Raw genomic sequence first — 20568 nt, 5'->3', positions numbered from 1 at the left:
ACAATTAAAAAAAGTTTTCTTTCTTGGGTGGGTGTAACAAATTTGAGAAGTACATTTGACCAGAATTTGGACATTTCAGTGCATTAGAATGACTTTGGTGAAAGCAATTAGTTCATAGAATTGAAAGCACATATTCAGATTATTACAAATATTTTATTCATCCATCAGCTGGCAAGCGGTTCCGGGTGCAACTTGCCTACTGCCACAACCAATGAGACAATTGCAAAAATGTTATGTTGTTAGAAGGAAAAAAAAAGAGATTCCATTTGAAGCTTCAATCAATTGAAATGTCTTTTTTGGGGGGTTAAAAAAAGGGGATGTGCCGTACAAGTCCAATTTGGCAAAATCAACAAAATGGAATAAATACATTTTAATTCACCAATTCAAGGGGAAAGAGACAAAAACACATCAAGCATTGCCCGCTCGCCCCTCCCAAATACTTTGCCCACCCTTGGTATAAATAATAAATAAGCCATCAATTCTTCCGAGGCGTGCGTCCCGGCTAACGTGTGCTACACGGACGACGTCAGCTGGCGCCTCCCGCGCGCCGTCCGTGTGGCTGTGAAAGCGTCCAGTGTGGTGATCATGCTACCGACATGCCGTCACGTGTTGACGATGCTTCCATCTTGGACGGCTCACATTAAAAAAAAAAAACAACACGAAATAGGCCCCTCTGACGCTGCCCTTTTTCAAACAACGCCAAGAAAGGGGATTTTCTTGTGGATTTGTGGGAACATCAACAAAAAAGCTTTCACGCTGCCTCTGGACAACTTGCATTCCCTTTCAAATGGCTTCCTACCAATAGTAAAAGCCCCTTTCACGCTGTCCTGTCACCATATTATTATTCAACCGCCACGTTTTCGTCCATAGTGGCCGTGACAGCAACAATCACTCAAGGGTAGTTTTTTGGCAGTGTGAAAGGGGCTCAAGAAGTCTTACACACGCTGCTTTGGTGCTTTTCTCCTGGACGGTTTGCAATTCTTTTGAAAGAAAAAAACACCTCCTTTCCTGCTGTTTGTCGGCAAAAGTGACGCATTATCGGTGTGAAACGGTAGAGCCGGCATTTTACCTTCTGTCTTTCACCCAAACGTGGCGGATATGCGTTGACGACACAAATGCTTTGGTGGTCAGCGTGAAAGGGGTGCTCAAGATGCGTATTTGCGCGTGGGAGGTCACAGCTGTCGCACGACGCTGTCGCCGTGGTTGTCGCTAAGGGAGCGGTCGGCGAGGGATTGGTCGTTTGTCAGACGGCGCCACTGGAAGGTGGTGCTGAGCGAGCCCGCCTCCTCGTCCTCGCTCTGCTGCTCCTTGGCGAACTCCAGGAAGACCTGCGGACACGTCACAACACATTGTGGGGCGTCACGCTCGTCGGGCGCGTCACTCAAACGTCCACCGCAAATCCGCAACCAATCCTTCACTCATTCCCGGCTCCCCAAGCAAACCCTGTTAGCTTCATGCTAACACATCATGGGATACGATAAATACAAATAAAATAACAAATATAATAAATAAAATACAAATAAATATATAATAACAAAAATACATTAAAAAAAAAAAAAATCCTTTTGGATGAAACAAAATGTACTAGTTATTTAAAAATTTAAAAAGGAACAAATGTATACATTTAAACGCCTAAAAAATGAGTATTCATTAATTAAGCTGATTTTGAAATTGTATTTCAATTAACTGCACAGCCCTAACAGAACGCATTATTTTGTATCTCTATGCAGTACTGTAACCGAAAGAAATACTCGAGTACGAGTACTTTTTAGGAAATAAACTCAATAGATGTTATGACCTTGTTGAGAATTTTCTTGATCATAAGTCTGACATTTTCAGGAGTCAGAAATGATCTTTCGCTATTTGACACAGACGAGGCCGACGTTCGTGTAGTGCGCGCAGGCGGGCGGGCGGGCGTGTCACCTGTTCCAGCGTGGACTGCGAGAAGTTGTACTCCTCAATCTTGAACGTTTGCTTGACTGCACAAACAAACACGACATCACATCCAGCTGATGACATCACAGCATGCGGCACATTGCGTGCGTGCGTGCGTGCGCGCGCGTAACTGACCGCGCTCCAGCTGCGAGAAGGCGGCGGCCAGAGAGCGGACGTCCTCCGTGGGGATTTTGTACGCCATCAGCGTGGTAAAGCTGCCGTAACAAACAAGCAGTCTTGTCTTCTCGAACACAAATTCGAGTCGGGTCGCTGCCGGCTGCTCTGGATTCAACATTTCAACTCGAACTACAACCATTAATACTACTAGGGAGGCTTTTTTTTCCCTCTCCTTTGCTTTTTGCACGGGCGCAAGCAAATCCGTATTTCAATCCATTTAAAGGTACTTGCGAGGTTCGAACGTCCTCGCCAGTCCAAAACGTTGACGCCATGTTGGCATTTCCACACGAGCAAATTCAATATCCGCCTCACCTCTCCTGCCTGGAGGCGTGCGGGAAGATGGCGACGATCTCCTTGTGCAGCAGCGCCACCTGCTGGAGCCCCGTCAGGTCTTCCCCGAGTTTCATCTCCAGGCCGTAGCCTCGGCCGTACTTGGCCTTCAGATGCTGGATGGAGCCCAGGCACCTGCGGGAACAAGACGGCGCGTGAAACTCTGGCGGCTCGGACGGCGAGACGGGACGAGACGGGACGAGACGCGCCTGAGCCGGCCCGACGTCAGGATGGCCACGCGGTCGCACACGGCCTCCGCCTCCTCCATGTAGTGCGTGGTCAGCACGGCGCCGCGCTGACGCTCCCTCATGGCGGCGCGGATGGCCCTCCTAAGAGCACACGCAACATCAGCAGCGCACACGCCGCTCCACGTTCGCTCATCACAGCAACAAACATAAACATATATACATACATATATATACATTTAATTCCATAATTGCTCAAAAAATGGACAAAACAGAAAGAAGGCGCCCTTTTATTTTGGAAAATTATTTCAATAGCATAGTTTTGTTTTCATTTCACATTAAGAAAATGGATTTTATTTGGTTGATCACATCAATTATTTTACATTTATAGTATATAATATTTTGATTTGAATAACTAAATTGTTAAATCATCATAATCATAAATAATTAACATTCAAATTAATTCATTTAATAGTAAGAAATGATTCAAACCTGTTAAATTAATTTGAGTCAGTAATTTTGTCACTAATAATATAAAAAATTTGCTTTGCATATGTAGTTTAACATTTTTTATATTGTAGAAATATAAAAATGAGGAAGAATTATTTCAGTCTAAGAAAGTAAAAAAATTTTTTTGATAAGAAACAATTTATAAATAAATAAATTCACTATTAAAATATTTCAAAGACATTTAACACTTATGGATTATATTAAATAGTTTAAATGTAAAATGGTTAATTATTAGAAATGAATTATACATCAAAACAAAAACAATGAGAATAATAATAATGAGCATAATAATAATACGCATTTTCCCATTTAAAAAAATACATTACTGGTTAAAGAATTCTAATGCAAATAATTGCAAAAATATACATATTAAGATCTCAGAGAACAATGAAGAATGTCATTTGTGTGTATTTGATGAAGGAATAAAAATATGACAGTGTGTAAAGTGCAATCGGACCAGACGCGCTGTTTGGACTTGGGGTCCATCCCGGACGACGGCTCGTCCAGCAGGACGGTCTCCGGGTTCCCGATCATGCTCAGTGCGAAGCACAGCTGCCGAGAGGAGCAAAAGGTCAGGACCCGCCCGTCCGTCCGTCCGTCCGTCCGTGTCAAAGTCAGCCTTTTGTCCACCCACTGACTTTTCTCTTCAGTCCGGCGCTCAACGACCTGGCCTGCTCGTGCACGTGCTCCTTCAGCTCCAGAGCGTTCACCACCCTGCACAAAACAAAAAAAACAAAAAAAAAACATTCTGCACTTCATCGGCATCTTGGACTCAAAACATTTGAATATGTCGTCATCCACGACCGTTAACGATCGCGCACGACAAATGTCATCAACGCGGTCTGTTCGTTTGAAAATGTGCCATTCATTTGCAAATGGCACATTTTCAAACGTGAACCGACGACATTTGTCAAGTCCAAGTCAGAAGTGCGAAAAGCGTGGAAAGTGCGTCCGGAACCCACCGCTGGATGATGCCGGGGACGTCGCGTCCGCGCAGCCCCTTGACGGCGGCGTAAATCTCCAGGTGCTCGCGCAGCGTGATCCGGGGCCACAGAGGGTTGACCTGCGGGCAGTAGCCCACCTGCTCCGCGCCCGGCTCGCCCATCAGCACCTGAACGCACCTCACACCAGACTTGTGCAGTGGCTCATCGCAACAACGTCGCCGGTTGATCGTATTCCAACTTTTCCACATTGAAAGCTTTCAAACGTTCACTTTTCAATTGAAGCCGTCTAATATTGTCAAATTTCAAGGATTTTGGAATTTTCATTTTATTCTCAATTGTCAAAGATTTTTTTTTAACTTTTTTTTATTTTTACAAATGCATGCTAAAAAAGATGAAGAATAAATTTACAATTAAATGCACAAAAGTCTTAGATACACTTTCAGATATTCCATTTGAATTTTCAACACTGAATTTTTTTCACCACTTAAATGTCCCAATTGAAAAATTTGGCATATTTAAAATGATTTGAAAAAAAAAATCATGTAGAAAAAAAATACGTCAGAAAAATTTTAAGTCAATTTAATTCAAATTCAGACGTCACAGATTTGAGAAATTCTAATTGAATATTCAACACTGACATTTCTTACAATCTAAATGCTAAATGTATTTTTTTTATAAAAAATTTAATTTAATATTTCAAAAAATTCAGGGCAAAAAAGAAAAGAAAAAGCTCATTAAGTTGAAACTCAGATGGCACATCTTCATAGGATATATGACTTTTTTTTTTTTTTGCCTTGACAATTCAATGTTAAAAAAACACGCACGCACACACGCACGCACGCACGCACCTGTCCCGCCGTGGGCTCCGTCTCGCCACACAGCATGTGCATGATGGTGCTTTTGCCGGATCCGTTTGGGCCCAGCAGGCCCAGAACTTCGCCTGGAAAACACGAGCAACATGACGACGACGACGACGACGACGACTTGCATCGTCAAGACTGTCAGCTTGAAATCTTGTTACAATTACACTTTCAAAAAGAAAAGAAACCTTTAAACCAACAGATCGTTGGAAAGGACTCTTTTCATTTTCTCCTTGTGTTCAGACCGAAGCAATACAAATTCAGTTTTTGCCGAAATGTTCAAGTGAGCTGCATTCATTGATTTTGATCGAAGTATTGCTGCCGCAAGTAATTGCGAAACTTTTGGTCGGATGTCGCATTTGTTTGATTTTGTGAGCATGAATCTCCTTTTTTTGTTGTTGACATTCATGCTCATCATTTGGACTTTTCACTGCAACCGACCTTTGCGAACGCAGAAGGAGACGTTCTTGGTGGCCACTTTGCCACTCTTGTTGAGAGCCAAACCGTCCCTGCGACTTTTGTACTTCTTCCTCAGGTTGCTGGCAACCAGCAGCGGCTTCTGCGGGGAACAAAAAACAACAACGTTGGAGCTCAAGCGGCACGCCGGCAAATTCGGCAGCAGGAATTTCCGTTTGAAAATGGGCTGATTATTGTCAATTGTTTTTTTCCACACATTTAGACAAAGATAATGAAAACAATAATAATTTTGAACCCAAAGGACAAAGGCTGTGTTTGAATGTGCACCCTGCTCCCTATTTGTGCTCCTGAGCGGTCACGCCATTTTGTAGTGGCGTCCGAATGTCCAGGGAGCAAAAATGCACTCAAAATGACCCACAATGCACTCTGAAAAGTAGTAAACATCGACGTTGACTCAAGCGGATGCAACGCAAGTATGAAAAAAAATGGGGGGGGGGGGGCAAGCGTGGACATCAGGACACAGCAAGTCTTGTCAAACGGGCAATTGTTTTGCCTGTCATTCATCTCTTGATTGTTCTACAGTAAGCACTAAGGGACAAAAAAAAGAAAAGAAAAAGGATTTGATTCATTATATATGTTGTAAATGAATTATTCAGCCAAATCAGGTCCTACTTTTGAGTCTGGAGCGCCATTGGTGTCGTACCGCATTGTGCCACAACATGTCTGGCAGCACTGAGCTCAAACAGAAATTGAAGGCGGCAAAAATGAAGACAAGAAGAAGCAGAGCAGGACGTCAGAGTTGCCAACTTGACCACTTTCCGAAGAAGTTTCTTGTCAAAAGCCACAAATGTAGCGACTTTTTCTGATGTTCTGGTCTTTGCGTGTTGGATCATTTACATTTAGCCTTTTCTATGTTAGCATGAAGCTAACAGATGTTCAGAAATCAAATCAATTAAATGTATGTATTGAGCGTAGTGTACATAAATGCAAACTGAAAATGTGACACTTGAAGGTAAATGAAAAAAAAAAGAAGAAGCACAAAGTAAAAAATGAATCAAAATACATCTCAAAGCCAAGGACAACAAAATTGAGTGATTTGGTGGAAGATTTTGCCATTGCAATAGTTTGTTGACCTCGTCGCAGGACTGGCAGCCGAGCGCCTCCTTGACCTTTGCCTTCTCCGTCTGCACGTCCTCATCCTCGTCCCGGTCCTGGTCCGGGCCCTCGTCCGGGTTGCGCTCCACTTTGGGCCTCGTCGCCGGTGACAACCTAACACGGCGGACACCAAAGTTGACTTGAAAAAGGTTTGCAATGCGTTCCAAATGTCTTCGCATTAAGCGTGAGGTCAATTGATTGATTTGAAATATGCACGGGACAACGAAGACAACAAAACCAGGACGTCTTTGCCAAAGTGGCGCCACTGACCTGCACAAGCGATCCGTCCTGACCGTCCTGCCGCCGTGACGGCGCTCCAGCCAGCGCAGCGCAAACATCAGCAGCGGACATTGCAGGTACGGCTGAGCGCACGCAAACAAACAAAACCGCGGCGGCGGCGGCGTCATTTCCACTTTCAGCGCGCAAAAACACGGAAATGACAAACGTGCGACATCAGCACATTTGCGGAGAACTTTCTTTCTTTTTTACGACGCCTCAAAATAGAAATATCAGAAGAAAAAACCTTGATAATGAGCAAATCATTTCTTATTCAAATGAACCCTCCGACATGTCGAACACGCGCGCGCGCACTGGTTTCTTTTTCCTTTGGAATGTGGCGCTTTGGATGATGATGATGATGATGACGATGAAGATTTCGGTAGCGGATTTGTTGACTTACAGCAAAAACCGAGACCAGCAGACTGTTCCGCACGGAATCCTGGTCGTACTTGTTAGCTGGGAGGAAGTCGGCCTGGCCAGAAAAGCAAAGAAAAACAAAAGAAATCAAGCGCGCTGTTGCTTATACGAACTCGAACCGCCGCTCGCGTGCGGCTGCGGGTACCTTGATGATGCAGTTGAGGCAGCCCATGAGCGGGTAGAGCGGGTTGAAGATGCACAGGGCGTCGTGCAGCCACTGCGACACCTTCTGGTTGTTGCTCACCAGAGGAAGGTGAACCAGCGAGGCCGACACCACGCACACCTGCCGTGTTGCCAAGGACGTCAATGACGAGACATGAAGTGGCGCGGGGAAAAACATTGGGCCCTCCCCCTTCCTCATTTTCTTACATTAAAAAGAATTAAAAAAACAAAACAAAAAGCACATTGGTGAAAGACGTTGATGCCGCGACAACTACAGCAAGTGGTCCGGACCCTGATGAGCAAAGCGCCCCGGCCGGCAGACGTCGCTCACCATCATGCAGATGACGGAGAAGAAGTCTCTGTTGCTTTGGACTCGAGAGAAGGCGAAAGAGCAGACGTACGTGAAGAGGACGACGGCCGGAGCGAAGCCGACGGCGCAGCCCACCTGAGAGACGGACGCAGAGGTCACCACGGGTCATTCTTAAAACCATTGACAAACATTAATATTCCAGACGTTAGGACACTTTCTGTGTTGGTGAAAACATTTTTGAAATACATTTAGGAATTAGTTCTCAGTAACTCAGAATGATAAAAAAAATTAACACATCGAACAAGCAGATTTTGCTTTAATTTGCAATTGTGTATGTTTTTTTTATGGATCGGATTCAGGTGTCAGAATTCAAAAAGGGCTCGGGTTACAGCAAGAACATTATTCTTAAAAGAAAAAAGAAAGACAAATGCGAGATAAGAAATAAAACTAAATTTGGACTTATCTACATTTGATGTTTTTATTAATTGTGAATTCATGATTATTTTATCACAACAGAATACTAATGTTTTTAACCTCTTTATCATTCCTGCCATTTTTGCCAAAAATGCCTAAAAAAGCTGCACTCAAGTACATTTGAAGCTCTTCTTGAATTATTTGGAGTATCGGCATCGTTTGAGTCTCTTTGACATTTTTCTCCCAAACAGTCAGAATCGGTTTATTATGGAAGTCTGAACACACACAAAAGACATATTTTAAGTTTGTCTAATTATTTTTCACAAAATAAGTTTTGTGATTAAAAACTCAATAACATGAAAAAAGAAAAAGGATTTGCCCCCAAAATGCTTTATGCTATCAAAATGTCGAACGTTTGGAGAAGCGCGCTCAATAACTTGCGTTCCGCTTTCAAGATTAGAATGTTTGATATGCTTTTGTTTTGACAAGAAAGACAATAAACGGCAAGCGCGCTTCACCTCGCGGTGCATTTGGAAAAAGCGTCCTCAACATTATCAGCAGATCAGAAAATAAAAGCGAGAAAGCGGGAAAGCGGCACGTAGGTGCGAATGTGGCGCGCAAAGGCGGCACGGACCACGGCGCCGAGGTGGCTGGCAGGCTGGAAGGAGAAGAGGACGACGCTCATGCACAACAACGTCAGGTAGCAGAAGGACACGTCCACCAGCGCCCGGCCGCACCAGTACGCCGACGGGAGCAGGCCGGACACGCGCAGGGTCGAGCGGCACTTCAGCTGCGGAGACGAACGGCCGGAAATAAAAAAAAAAACACATTCAGAGCAAGCGATTTTGGAAGCGTCGCGGATGTAAAACTGCGCTCGGCGCTCACCTCGCGGTCTCGCAGGTGCTCCATGGCGAAGTAGGCGGGCATGCCGGCCACCAGCATCCCCAGCAGCACCGACTCGATGAAGCCCAGCATGTACGCCGTAGCGTACGGGATTTTCTGAGGGACGGACGCAAACAAGACAATAACGTCCCCAACGGATGTTTGCCAAGCGGCCGCCGATTAGCCAGACCACGAGGCACTCTACTACTTGGAGCACAGGAGAGAGGCGGCCGAAATGCGAAACGGACAATCCTGCAACTTTTCTTTTTTCCCACCAATCAAATAAGGATCCCTGGACTTCATTTGGACTTCATTTGGACTTCAGGAAATAAAAACCAAATTTAAGGAAAAAGACCTCAACATGCAAAATAACTCACGTAGTTGAAGGGTTTGGTCCAAGTTTGGATGCGTGCGCTGCTGTTGCGACCTCGGAGCAGAGCGTTGCTGAGGATGTTGACGGTCATGGGCAAGGAGTGGACCGTGGTGCTGTTGAAGGCCACGTTGAACCTGAAGCCCTGCAGCGCGACGACGCTCAAGTCAGGCGAGCGCAAACCAGCGGCGAGCAACGCAACGGCCGACGCCCAATTAGACACTAAACAGCCGGCAGAAGCGTTTTTCACCAGAGAACGCAATTTGATGTCAAGGCTTTTTTGACAGGCAAAAATTGCGCAACGATATTGAATGAAATAAAAATGACGGCCTGGAATCGATGGAACATGTTCAAATCGGTTGAGGGAAAAAAATTGATGAGGGATTTTGCTGCTGGGAAAACACATGAAGGTTTGAAAAAATGATCTTCATTTTTGCATTTTTAAAAATGCAGTCGCGAGAAAAACAAAAAAGATTATCAGAATTTTTCGTCTGTACTGAAATTTTTGAAAAAAATTTGGGGGTGACATTTTGGGAAAACCGGGAATTTATGGAATGAGAAAAATAGTAGCGCCGATGCAGAACATTTTTGCAACATGTTGAAAGCAAGACCAAAACGTGCGAGAAATAACAATATCCTCTGGTGACCTTGCTGGATCCCGTCACGTTGATGGCGGCGCTGTGCGGCGCCGCCGCCATGTAGTCGCTGACCTTCCTCACTTCCACCGCGATGTCCTGCGCTTCCAGGTTGCGGATCAAGTCCGAAATGTCCGTCCCTGAATATATAAATAAATATTGAGCCAGCGCAAATCTTCGCCGGCACTTTGCGAGGGCTCACCTGTGGAGTTGCAAACCAGGAGCCGGCTGGCGTATCTGCGGGGGGGCTGGTCCCTGCCCAGGAGGTAGACGGGCTGGAACTGGCGCATCGGCGCGTGCGTCAGGATGCTCCCGACCGACAGCGACAGAACCAGCATGGCCACCACGAACACCAGCACCAGACACAGACTGCCGGACAACCGGCACGCCCTCCTTAGCTTTGTGCTCGTGATGAATACTGGCGGCGTCAATGTCGTCGTAGCGAGAAGAAATGCGAGCGGCTGGGCAGCGCGTCTTGCTAGCGCGTCTTGCTAGCGCGCGCGGACTCACATGTAAACGAAGGCCTTCCTCTCCCGCCACAAGTTGAGCGCGTGGAGCCGCGCCACCGAACTCAACTGCTGGCGCCACAAGGCGCCGCCTCTCGCCAATTCCGACTTGTCCCAGAACATCAGCAGCCGCCGGTCCGTCTCGTCGCCGTCGTCGCCGCCCGCCGCCGCCGCGCCGTCACGCTCCACCTCGCGGTTGAAAACGCTGAAATCTTCTGCCAGCCAGCGACAGGACAACAACAGTTGGACTCATTGGAAACTAATGGGAGGGTCCCGATGCAAACGGTCTACGGATGCTCCGTCGGGAAGAAAATATTCACTCATTCACTCTCAGCCATTTTCACTGAAGCAACCCCCTTCACTCCCGGCTGTTTGACTGAATTTGGACTGATTTTGCAATGCCCACAGAATATTCTGTTCTACTGCTATAAAAACATGGAACCGACCAAAAGAAAGATGGAAGTCTCTTCTTTCATCAAGAAAAAAAAAGTATATTTGTATCTGTTTCCGTTTTACAGCAATTAGCATTAGAATATAGCTAAGTTTCATCAATATTCACAAATCTGTTGAAAATTGTGGGTGGAAACGGCTTTTTGCAACATGGCCCTGGTTGATCTCTTATACTCTGCTGCCACCTGCTGGTCAGTTATGTAATAACTACCACTGCTTCAAGCATTCTCTTCAGTTCAGAGGCTGCGTCAACGCCTTCTGTATGCTCGAGCACAGGGGTGCTCAAGTTGGGTCCCCGGGAGCCCGTATCCAGAAAAAAACTTGTTTTGGAAAACGTGATGCTCATTAGCTTTCTCTTTTTTTATGAAGGATGGAAAACAAAATGGATTCAAATCAGCCATTTTGTTTTTGGGCTGTCGCGGATGTCGCGGCTTTGACGGCGCTCTCACCCGCTTGGTCCACTTCGGCGTCCTCCTCCAGACGCAGAAAGACGTCCTCCAGCGTCGTCATGGAAACGCCGTAGTTGACCAGGCCCAGGTCGGATCGAGAGTCCAGCTCCGAGAACAAACCTGCCCAGACAAACACGCGGAAAAACATCCAGTGCCAGGCCGTAGACCTGTCAAATAGGAAAGTAGCACTTTGCCGGCCGCCATCCGGGCGTACCTGCAAAGGCGTGCATGCTCTCGAAAGGCAGCGTGAAGTTTAGCTCCGCCTCCTGCCGGCGAGTCAGCCTGGCTTTGGGCAGGTGCTGCTGGACCAGCGAGGAAATCTGCTCGGCATCGCAGCGCTCGCCGATGGACATCCTGCCGGGAGGGGGCGAGCGGCTTGAAACGGCGAGCGGCGAGCGGGAGGCGACGCGAGCGCAAAGTACCTGAGATGATATCCCACGCCGCACTTGGTCTTCAGGTACAAGGACGAGCCCACGCATTTCAGACGGCCCTGCGAGATCACCGCTTTGCGATCTGCACACACGCAGAGGCCGTTTGAAACTCTCAGTTCTCGACGCGCGGCGTGACGTGCGTGCGTGCGTGCGTGCGCACCGGCGAGGATGTCGGCCTCGTCCATGTAGTGCGTGCTGAGCACGAGCGCTCGGCCGGCCCTGCGACTCTTCAGGAGAGACCACACCTGATGTCGGGAGCACGGATCCATGCCGGCCGTGGGTTCGTCCAGCAGCAGGATCTGCAAAACGCGCGCACGCGTCACCTCCGCGCACGTGACACGCGTGCGGCGCTGGCACGCCGCCGTACCTTGGGGTCCCCCAGGATGGCGATGCCCACTGACAGCTTCCTCTTCTGGCCGCCACTCAGATTCTTGGCCTGCGCCGTCATGATCTTGTCCAAGTCCAGATCCTGCAGCACTTTGGAAACCTTCCCCAGGACGGACGACAACACATTCGTGAGCAATCGAGCCTCGGGAGGAAAATGTCACATGTTTGCCTTTTGTTCAAATTCATATCAAATATAAAGCATATGAAAAAAAAAAATAATCACTGACTGAGCTGAAATTGCACCCGATTGTCCAAAACATGTTGAGCTTCAAAATGGCAGTCCAAAATTTCTAAATTATTTTTCTCATTATTATATGTGGGAAACAAATTTTTATAGTACACATGAGGAAAAATGTCCAAATTTGGACCCCCATTATAAATCATAATTTTTCATGTTTTTTGATGCACTGTACACCTGTTGGGGGGGGGGGGGGGGGGGGGGCTTTAGAGTCATAAAAGCCATTATACACCAGATGGCACTAGAGAGCTAACTATCATTTTTGGTTGGGCTGACTTATGTGCTTCCTATTGCCCCCATTCTCGTACCAAAACAAGAAGGCACGGTTGTGATCGAGAGCTCAGGCCCGTGAGCGTGTGCGGACGCAGCAATGTGATGAATGTGATGTGCTCTTTGGACAATATTGCTTTTATTGTCCATAGACGGCATCAAAAACAAATAAATAAAAACTATATATGTATGGATTGGTCTGATGCCACTGAACATTAAAAAAAATAATAATTCAGAAAAAACTTGATATCACACTTCCAATAGTGAGCCAAACTTTGGCTCATTTTTGCGTATGTGTCGTAAAAAAAAATTCCACGTTACGAGAGATTTAAGAGTGCCTTGGATTGGTAGGAGGTTGTAACTGAGCACTTCTCCGTCCGTTCTCCTCGCGAGTAAAAAAAATCGAAATGTTGTCGGTTGACTGCAGCTGACAAACAAAGGTGTCGCCATTACCTCAGCGTCCACGTCGGCCGGCGGGATCCCTTTAATGGCGGCGAAGATCCTGAGGTGCTCCTCCACGGTGAGGACGTCAAAGAGGATGTTGAACTGCGGGCAGACGCCGACCAGCCGCTTCATCTCAGGCCCGTCGGCGATCTCGCTCACCGGCGAGCCGTAAATGGCGGCCCGGCCGGCGCTGGGCGGGCAGATGCCGCACAGGATGTTCATCAGGGTGGACTTCCCCGAGCCGCTGTGGCCCAGCAGGGCCGTGATCTGGCCCTCGTAAATGTCCAAGGTCAGACCTGCGCACGGGAAGCTCACAATTTCACATCACAACGATTGGGACAACGCGTTTTGTCATGATTTGAATTCCTGCCATCTTGCGGGTCGAATTAACCAGTGGGAAAATCGAGAAGAAAAAAAATGGCTTCGAGTTTGTCAGCTGGCCTTCATTTTTTTCATTTTCGCCTTTTAAATGTTAATTGCAGGAAAAGTCAAACCTTTTGTATGTTCTATGCGACCCGACTTGTGCAAGGACAGCATTCGGGTGAATATTACGCTTGTGGAATATGAATTAAGAGGCATCATGCAGTGGGCGGCCATTTTGCCACCTGCTGTACCGACCGATCGCGGCTCACTTTCTTTTCTGGGTTTGGTCATGTGACGTTTGCAAACTGTGATGTCGTTTTCAGTCGACAGCAAGCGGCAAAATGGCCGCCCCCTGGATTCTGCTTCTTAACTCATTCACTCGCAGCCATTTTGACTGAAGCAACCCCCTTCGCTCCTGGCGGTTTTACTGGATTTGGACTGATTTTGCAAGGCCCACAAAATATTGTGTTTGATTGCTATCAAAACCTACCAAGAGAAAGATGAGAGTCTCTTCTTTCATCAGGAAAAAAAAGTACATTAATATCCGTTTCCGTTTAGCAGCAATTAGCATATAGAATAAAGTTTCATCATTATTCACAAATTTATTTAGAAATGGTGAGTAAAAGAGCTTTTTTTCCAACATGGCCCTGGTTGATCTCTTTTGCTCTGCTGCCACCTGCTGGCCGTTTGTGTAATAACAACCATTTCTTCAACCGTGCATCAAAGCCTTTTGTATGCTTTAGCATACAAAAAAACCCACAGAAACCGTATAAATACGTCTTTGGGACACTTAAAACATTTCAAATTGAACGTATTTATACGTTTTGGGGAGCAAATGAGTTCATTGATATTCCACCAACGTAATATTGGTCGTTTTTGATGCTTTGTGAAAGTGTAACGCACCTCGGAGTGCCTCAACGTTGTTGTCCTTGTCATGGTACACTTTGCTGATGTTGGTGATGCTGCCAGAGAGCAACACGCACGCACGCACACGCGCGCACACACACACACACGCAAGAGAAAGAAAAGTCAACACTTGCTTTGATTCGTGTCCTGTTTTGCTTCCACTGAAAGAAATTTGATTTTGAGACAAACCAAAAATGTCATCCTGGCAAAAGAAGTGATCCAAGCGTCCAAAGGTGAGAAAAGCGATTGGGCCTCCCGCCGCTCGCCCCCAGGACGGACGCAGACTTACCGGATGGCCTCCCTGCCTCGGAACTCGGGCGAGACGGGCTCTTCCGACTGGCTTCCGCCGGGAGCGCCGTTGACCTCGGCGTCGTACAGCGAGCTCACTTCCACATAGCGCTTGCTGCGCTTGGACCAATAGGACGGCTTGAGGAAGTACAGCAAGGACCTCCTCTTCCCGAACTCGCCTGCGGCACGATCCACGGAAAATGGGGGGGGCGGCAGCCATGCGGCGTTTTAGTCTCGTGAGATCAGCCGACCGCGTCCGTCGGATCAAGAGTTTGATCCCGAAAAGGCGAGCGCTCACCTGGCAGCACCTGGTCCAAGTAGACGGCCAGCAGCAGGTACAGGATGCAGTCCAAAACCAGCATGAGCAGCGGCGCAGACAGCGGATGCGGCCCGCTGGACAGCGAGGAGAAGACGGCGCCGTCGCCTCGAGCCTCCAGGTGCACCACCTGACATCGCGCCAATCACACATCAAACGTGCGCGGCGACTCGGGTCGGCGCCGTATCAGCAACAGCTCGCATGATTGAAAATGCTTGGATCCCACTTGTGCAGTTTCGAGCGCCCTCTGGCGGTCAGTTTAGTAGTGCACGTTCATATGAATCGGAACGTTTGGTCACAGCAGCAAATGTTGTGCGGCGTCACCTGCGCAATGCCGATGGAGAAGGCGGCGGGCGACAGCAGGCAGAGGATCCAGACCAGCGGCTGCGGGAAATCCTCCATCAGGATGGTGAAGAGCGACAGGCAGCCGAAGACCACCGTCAGCATGGAGCCCACCGTGCTGGCAAACTTGGGCTTCTTGAATAACGGCGTCATCAGGAACGAGTAGAAGATCTGCACGCACGCACGCACGCACGCACGCCTTCACATGGGTTCGTTAAGGTGGACGGCAACCCCAAATGCGTATTTCAGGAAAATTGCCAAAGGTTTACATGGAGGCCATCTTGTGACCTTTTGGTGGCAAGCAACGATTTTCAAGTGAGCCGACGCATTCCGTTTGGACAAAAGGAGTGCCGCGCCACTATTTGGTGCCAAGGAAAGTCAAGGAGGTTCCTTTAGACCAGGGTTCAGCCAACATTCCTGTCTTGAGAGCCAGAACACAAAATCTGTCTGGAGACGCAAAAGATTGCAAGATTGCGTTTTGTGTCGTGAGGTCACAAAATATGCAACGTTTAACACGTACAGATTCATTTTCTTCGACCTCTCCTCTTGTTTTTGGATGATTTTTTTAATATACTTTTGTTTGTCACACCTTTCTGTCCAATTTCTGACATTTTAGGCACATATTCTGCTCTCTTCTTCCTTTTTGGGACATGTTATGGTTTATTTTTGAACATTTTCGTTTCTGCCTTTTTTTTAAATATTTTTTTCAGAGATCTTCACTGCATGTGATCGTTTTGTGGGTTTTTCTTCTTCTACATTTGTAGGTCTTTTTTGAACACCTTTTTTTACGTGTCTCTCTAATAAATGTGGACTCTCCCTCTCTTTTTAATCAATCATTTTTTAATCAAAATTGTGAATCGAAATCTAAAAATATTATACATATAAAATATGTGAATTGTGAATTGAGCAATTTCAGAGACAAAAGTTGAGCAGCGGTGAAATGAGTTGATTATTATTTTTTTTCATAACAAAAATAGTGCTTTGCCGCTGTCGGATTGCATCTTGACGCAAAGGAAAGTCTTATCAAAGTGAGTTGGGGAGGTTCCTTTAGACAAAAGGTACGACTGACGCCATTTTGCGTATGTCGAAGTAAATTGTTGATAAAAGTAGTGCTATGCTGCCATCTTTAGGCCATAAATGAACTGAAGTTTGATTTGCAAAAGCGCCACTGAGTGCATTTCATGCCGCTGGACGCCACTCACAGAGGAGATCCCGTAGAGGAAGATGAGGAGGAAGATGAGCAGGAAGTTGCTGTTGGGGAAGAGCGCCGTGCACGTGGCGATGACGGCCATCAGGACGGACATGGCGCTCACCAGGACGGCGTACAGGAGGCCCCACGACATCCTGCCGGCGAGTCGACACGCTTGAAACGGCGCCGGCTGGCGAGCGAGCGGGCGAGCGGTCGCCGCGGCTTACCAGAAGGCGGAGTCATAAAGCCCCATCATGGTCATGGTGTCCTTGATGCGCCGCTCCTTCTCGGCCGCCACGTTGATGATGAGGAAGGAGACGAAGGGCGTGAAGGCCAGCACCAGGTAGACGGAGATGAGGGCGTGCGGGAACTTGTGCTCCTCCGCCGCGCCGGGCCGACCCATCATCACCACCTTCACGTCCAGCTCGCTCCACGCCGGACGTTTGGTCTGCAGCTGGACACAAACGCAAACGCGGAGTCGCAACGCCGGAAAAACACGTCGGCTCGATGGCCAAACCTGAAACTCACCATCACGTCAATTAGACATTATTCTGTTGCTTAACGATAAAACATTATGATCCCTTTATTTATATAAATTAAAAAAAAAAAAAGTCAATTCTCGGTTATTTTACACTAACCGCCGGTTAAAAACCCGTCATTAGCTAACCGACTGTTAAATATGTGTTTTTAAAACATAGTCATGATGTTAGTTAACAGGAGCATCAAAGTAATCGTCTGGTTAATGTCACTACTACTTACTACTCTACTTAACTCATTTGCTGCCAAAAACGTATAAAAACGTTCTATATTTTAAGTGTCCCAAAGACATATTTATACGTTTTTTATGCTAGAGCATACAGAAGGCTTTGATGCAGCCTCTCAACGGCAGACACGCACTTGCATTTTTCCTTCCATACGCTGTTTTGTTGTAGTTTGTTTTTTGCCAGGCGCGCCTCACCTGGATGATGGCGGCATCAATCAGCAACTGGAGGCGGACAAATCCCGAGTGCCAGTAGTTTGCCGCTCGGCAGTTGCCCTCGCCGCTCACGCAGTCGCCTGCGGACCAAAAGGACGGATGAATGGCGAGGGAGGGGCCGCGTGGGGACCGCCCCCGCCCCGAACGCCGCCCCGGACGTTACCGACGGCCTCGGTGAAGTCGCTGGGCTGCGGCAGCTGGCTGTAGGGGAAGCGGATGCTGTAGGCGGTGGGCGTGGCCTCGGCGAACACCACGCCCACCAAGCTGGACGGCTCGTGCGCGCTGGCGTTCTCCAGCTCCTCCTCGCTGCTGAACATCTCCAAACCGTCCGGCAGGTCTGCCGGTGACATGCAAAACATCAACGCGCCCCCCACTGACCGCCCGCGCGCGTTGCTGTCGACGCGGGTGCGCGCCTTACGCAGCTCCCGGGCCACCTCGTCCATGATGCGGCTGGTGAGGTTGGTGACGGGCGTGTAGCCGAGGCCGGCGAAGGCGTTGAAGTACGAATCCAGCTCCACGGTGGGCACGCCGGGGTAGGACACGTGCGGATTTTGAATGCTGATGACGATGAGCAGAGCCAGCAGCAGCAGCGGCAGGATCACTTCCTGCAAGCGCGGCGGGAGAGCGCAACGTCGTCACGCGGCCCTTCCAAGTAACACTCAAAATGTATACATCCATCCGTTTTCTTAACCGCTTGTCCTCACAAGGGTCGCGGGGGGTGCTGGCGCCTATCCCGGCTGGCTTCGGGCTACGCCCTCAACTGCTTGCCGGCCAATCCAGAAATGTTGGACTTTTAATATTAGTGATAGACCAATACGTGTTTTTTCCTGGCTGATACAGATTATTAGTGGCCAATGACACCCGATAACCGATACTTCATGCCGATATTCATTTTCAGTCAAAAAGAAAATATTAGCATGAACATTTTTCATGAGCATGTGTTACACCGAGTTAAAAACTAAGCAAGTAAATAGTTCCCTAAAGTTTTCTACTGGAGATAATGGTTTCCAAAATGTCAACATAATTGAATTTTATTGTTTTTATTTTTAAAAATAAAAGTGTAGGGAGTTCCTAGTGTATCAGCATAGTTTTTGTATAAAGTGGAAATTTTAATCAATCCATAAATGAAAACTTTCCAGTGTCTCACTGAGCGACAAATGCATGCAAATGCAAATTTGGGGTTTCCGTCAAGGTTCGTAAAAGGTTTTAAAAGATCGGTCTGAATATGTTCAAAATGGTTTTGCGAAAAGTAAAAAGTGTCTGTGAACATCTTATTTTTTTGCTACGTTCGCAAGCATTCGCCGCTCAGCGAGATGCCAGCTTTATCGGCCTTCAGATTCGTAAAAAGGCCACGTCGATAATTGGCCTGTCCCTATTTATTATTATTTTTAACTACCGATTTCGACCGATTCAAACCACTCAAACTTGATTCTGTTCAGCTCATAGTTCTGCAAGCCCAACTCGCCTTCACAAACGCGGCTTCTGCACTTCAATTCCCTTCAAAAGTCACTCACAGGCGCGAAGTGAACATGGTTTTTGTACAGCGACACCAGCAGGTCATGACCTCGATTCTGCCGTGGCTTCAATGACGGGGGTGCAAAAGAAAACACCTGCAAGCTCTGCTGTTTGGTCCTCCACTTGATGAGCAAGTTCTTGTACAGGAGACTTCGGGTTTGCTGCCACACTGCAGCATCTCTGCTCCTTCCGGCGTGCTTGGCGTGCATGACGTCACAGCTCGTCTGCCAACTGCTGGCCTCACCTGGAACACGTGCAAAAGCACACAAGACACACAAGACACGCAAGACACACAAGACACGCAAGACACGCAAGACACGCAAGACACGCAAGACACACAAGACACACATCCATCCCCATGCAAACACACACAAATGCATAAATGCACGCACAGAAAGACCAAGAGAAGAATGCGAGTTCATTCCTTTGATGTTTTCACCCAGCAGTAAGCAAACACGCACTGTTTTTTGGTCACTCGCACTTCTTTAAAAAGAAATTGGATAAAGCAAGCACCAAGCCTGGTTTCACTCGAACTATATATTATAATCATAGCAAGATAAACAAACGTTAGGCCCGCCAAGCAGCTACTGTGCAAACTGCCCTCTTGGCTTTATCAGCAGATTAATTTCTGTAATAATAGTAAGAATAATAATAATAATAATAATGTCATCAATGTTTCTTTTGCTACCACTGAGCTAAAACAACAATCAAGCTAGCAAACGTCTGATACACCATCGAAATCTTCGCGACAAAAGAAAAAAAGGAATACATTTGACCTACTCACGTAGCACATCAAGATTATTAAGACATTTATAGCCTTTGCGAGGGGATCTTTGTTTTTTATTTGTCTCACGTAGCGTTCGTCACTCACTTCCTGTTGTCAAAGTGCACGTCCCAAAAATGCGACGTCAACCAATCAGAGCTGCTCTTGGTATGATTGACACAGGCTGCCGCCAATCGTCTCAAGCTACGTCCGAAACGTGACATTACGGGAAAGAAACACGAAATTTAACGTGGAACAAAAATCATCCAGTGTTTCGCTTGAACCCTCACAGGGTCGTCGATGTATTCCGAGTTGAATCCAAAAAGTTTGGTCTTTTCTAATTCCCACGACGTCAACCAAGCAGAGCTGTTTTGTATGATTGGCAAAGCTCAAGTTTTGACGTCATAAACGTGACATAAAACAAAAACAAAAGACGCAAATTAACAGGCCGTAGTGACATAAAATAAAAAGTCCTTAAACCTCACACAGCCATAAATGCGCTGCAAATGTGTTGAAACCAGCTTTATTTCCTTTTGTTGCATTCAATAATCACAGCTGTCCGTTCTTGGCGTGATGCTGCATTGGAGGAAAGTGGGACATCGGAGTTCTCTGTAATGTAAACAAAGTTGGCTGATTTCGATCAATTGTTTTGGTTTATCACAACACATTTTGACCTCCAGAAAAAAATCCCCCCTCATTATTTCCTTATATAAATAAAGGAGTATTAAGAAATAAGTTTGCATCACAAACGTG

The 20568-nt window shown here is 47.0% G+C and overlaps 1 protein-coding gene across 7 annotated transcripts; it reads right to left on the bottom strand.

The window, feature by feature from the left end:
• Nucleotides 1-133: 133 nt before the first annotated feature.
• On the bottom strand, nucleotides 134-20165 carry abca5 (ATP-binding cassette, sub-family A (ABC1), member 5). Of its 7 annotated transcripts, XM_086064085.1 has the most exons (38): nucleotides 19837-20160; nucleotides 19148-19296; nucleotides 17956-18142; nucleotides 17701-17874; nucleotides 17520-17617; nucleotides 16789-17015; nucleotides 16575-16716; nucleotides 15355-15543; nucleotides 15013-15160; nucleotides 14716-14893; nucleotides 14424-14482; nucleotides 13167-13453; nucleotides 12186-12305; nucleotides 11979-12117; nucleotides 11810-11900; nucleotides 11602-11741; nucleotides 11388-11507; nucleotides 10493-10703; nucleotides 10185-10351; nucleotides 9995-10122; nucleotides 9355-9492; nucleotides 8981-9094; nucleotides 8730-8885; nucleotides 7703-7816; nucleotides 7355-7492; nucleotides 7193-7264; nucleotides 6784-6875; nucleotides 6492-6627; nucleotides 5383-5500; nucleotides 4930-5021; nucleotides 4100-4248; nucleotides 3776-3851; nucleotides 3595-3689; nucleotides 2652-2771; nucleotides 2425-2577; nucleotides 2071-2150; nucleotides 1924-1979; nucleotides 134-1328 (listed from the first exon to the last, which is right to left on the bottom strand). In XM_086064085.1, the coding sequence occupies exons 2-38, from the start codon at nucleotides 19259-19261 to the stop codon at nucleotides 1173-1175; spliced, it is 4974 nt and encodes a 1657-aa protein (XP_085920211.1). In that variant the 5' UTR covers nucleotides 19262-19296; nucleotides 19837-20160; the 3' UTR covers nucleotides 134-1172. The 7 variants fall into 7 exon arrangements, with proteins under 7 accessions (XP_085920211.1, XP_085920209.1, XP_085920210.1 ...); XM_086064083.1 differs by having other exon boundaries at nucleotides 7355-7573; nucleotides 17701-18142; nucleotides 19837-20163; XM_086064084.1 differs by having other exon boundaries at nucleotides 17701-18142; nucleotides 19837-20161.
• Between the last annotated feature and the right edge of the window lie 403 nt (nucleotides 20166-20568).

Source organism: Leptonotus elevatus, chromosome 20 (genome assembly GCF_054856555.1).
Source record: "Leptonotus elevatus isolate MCC_2025b chromosome 20, RoL_Lele_1.0, whole genome shotgun sequence".
In the NCBI taxonomy this organism is placed as follows: Eukaryota; Metazoa; Chordata; class Actinopteri; order Syngnathiformes; family Syngnathidae; genus Leptonotus; species Leptonotus elevatus.
This window is presented reverse-complemented; position numbering and strand designations above follow the sequence as displayed.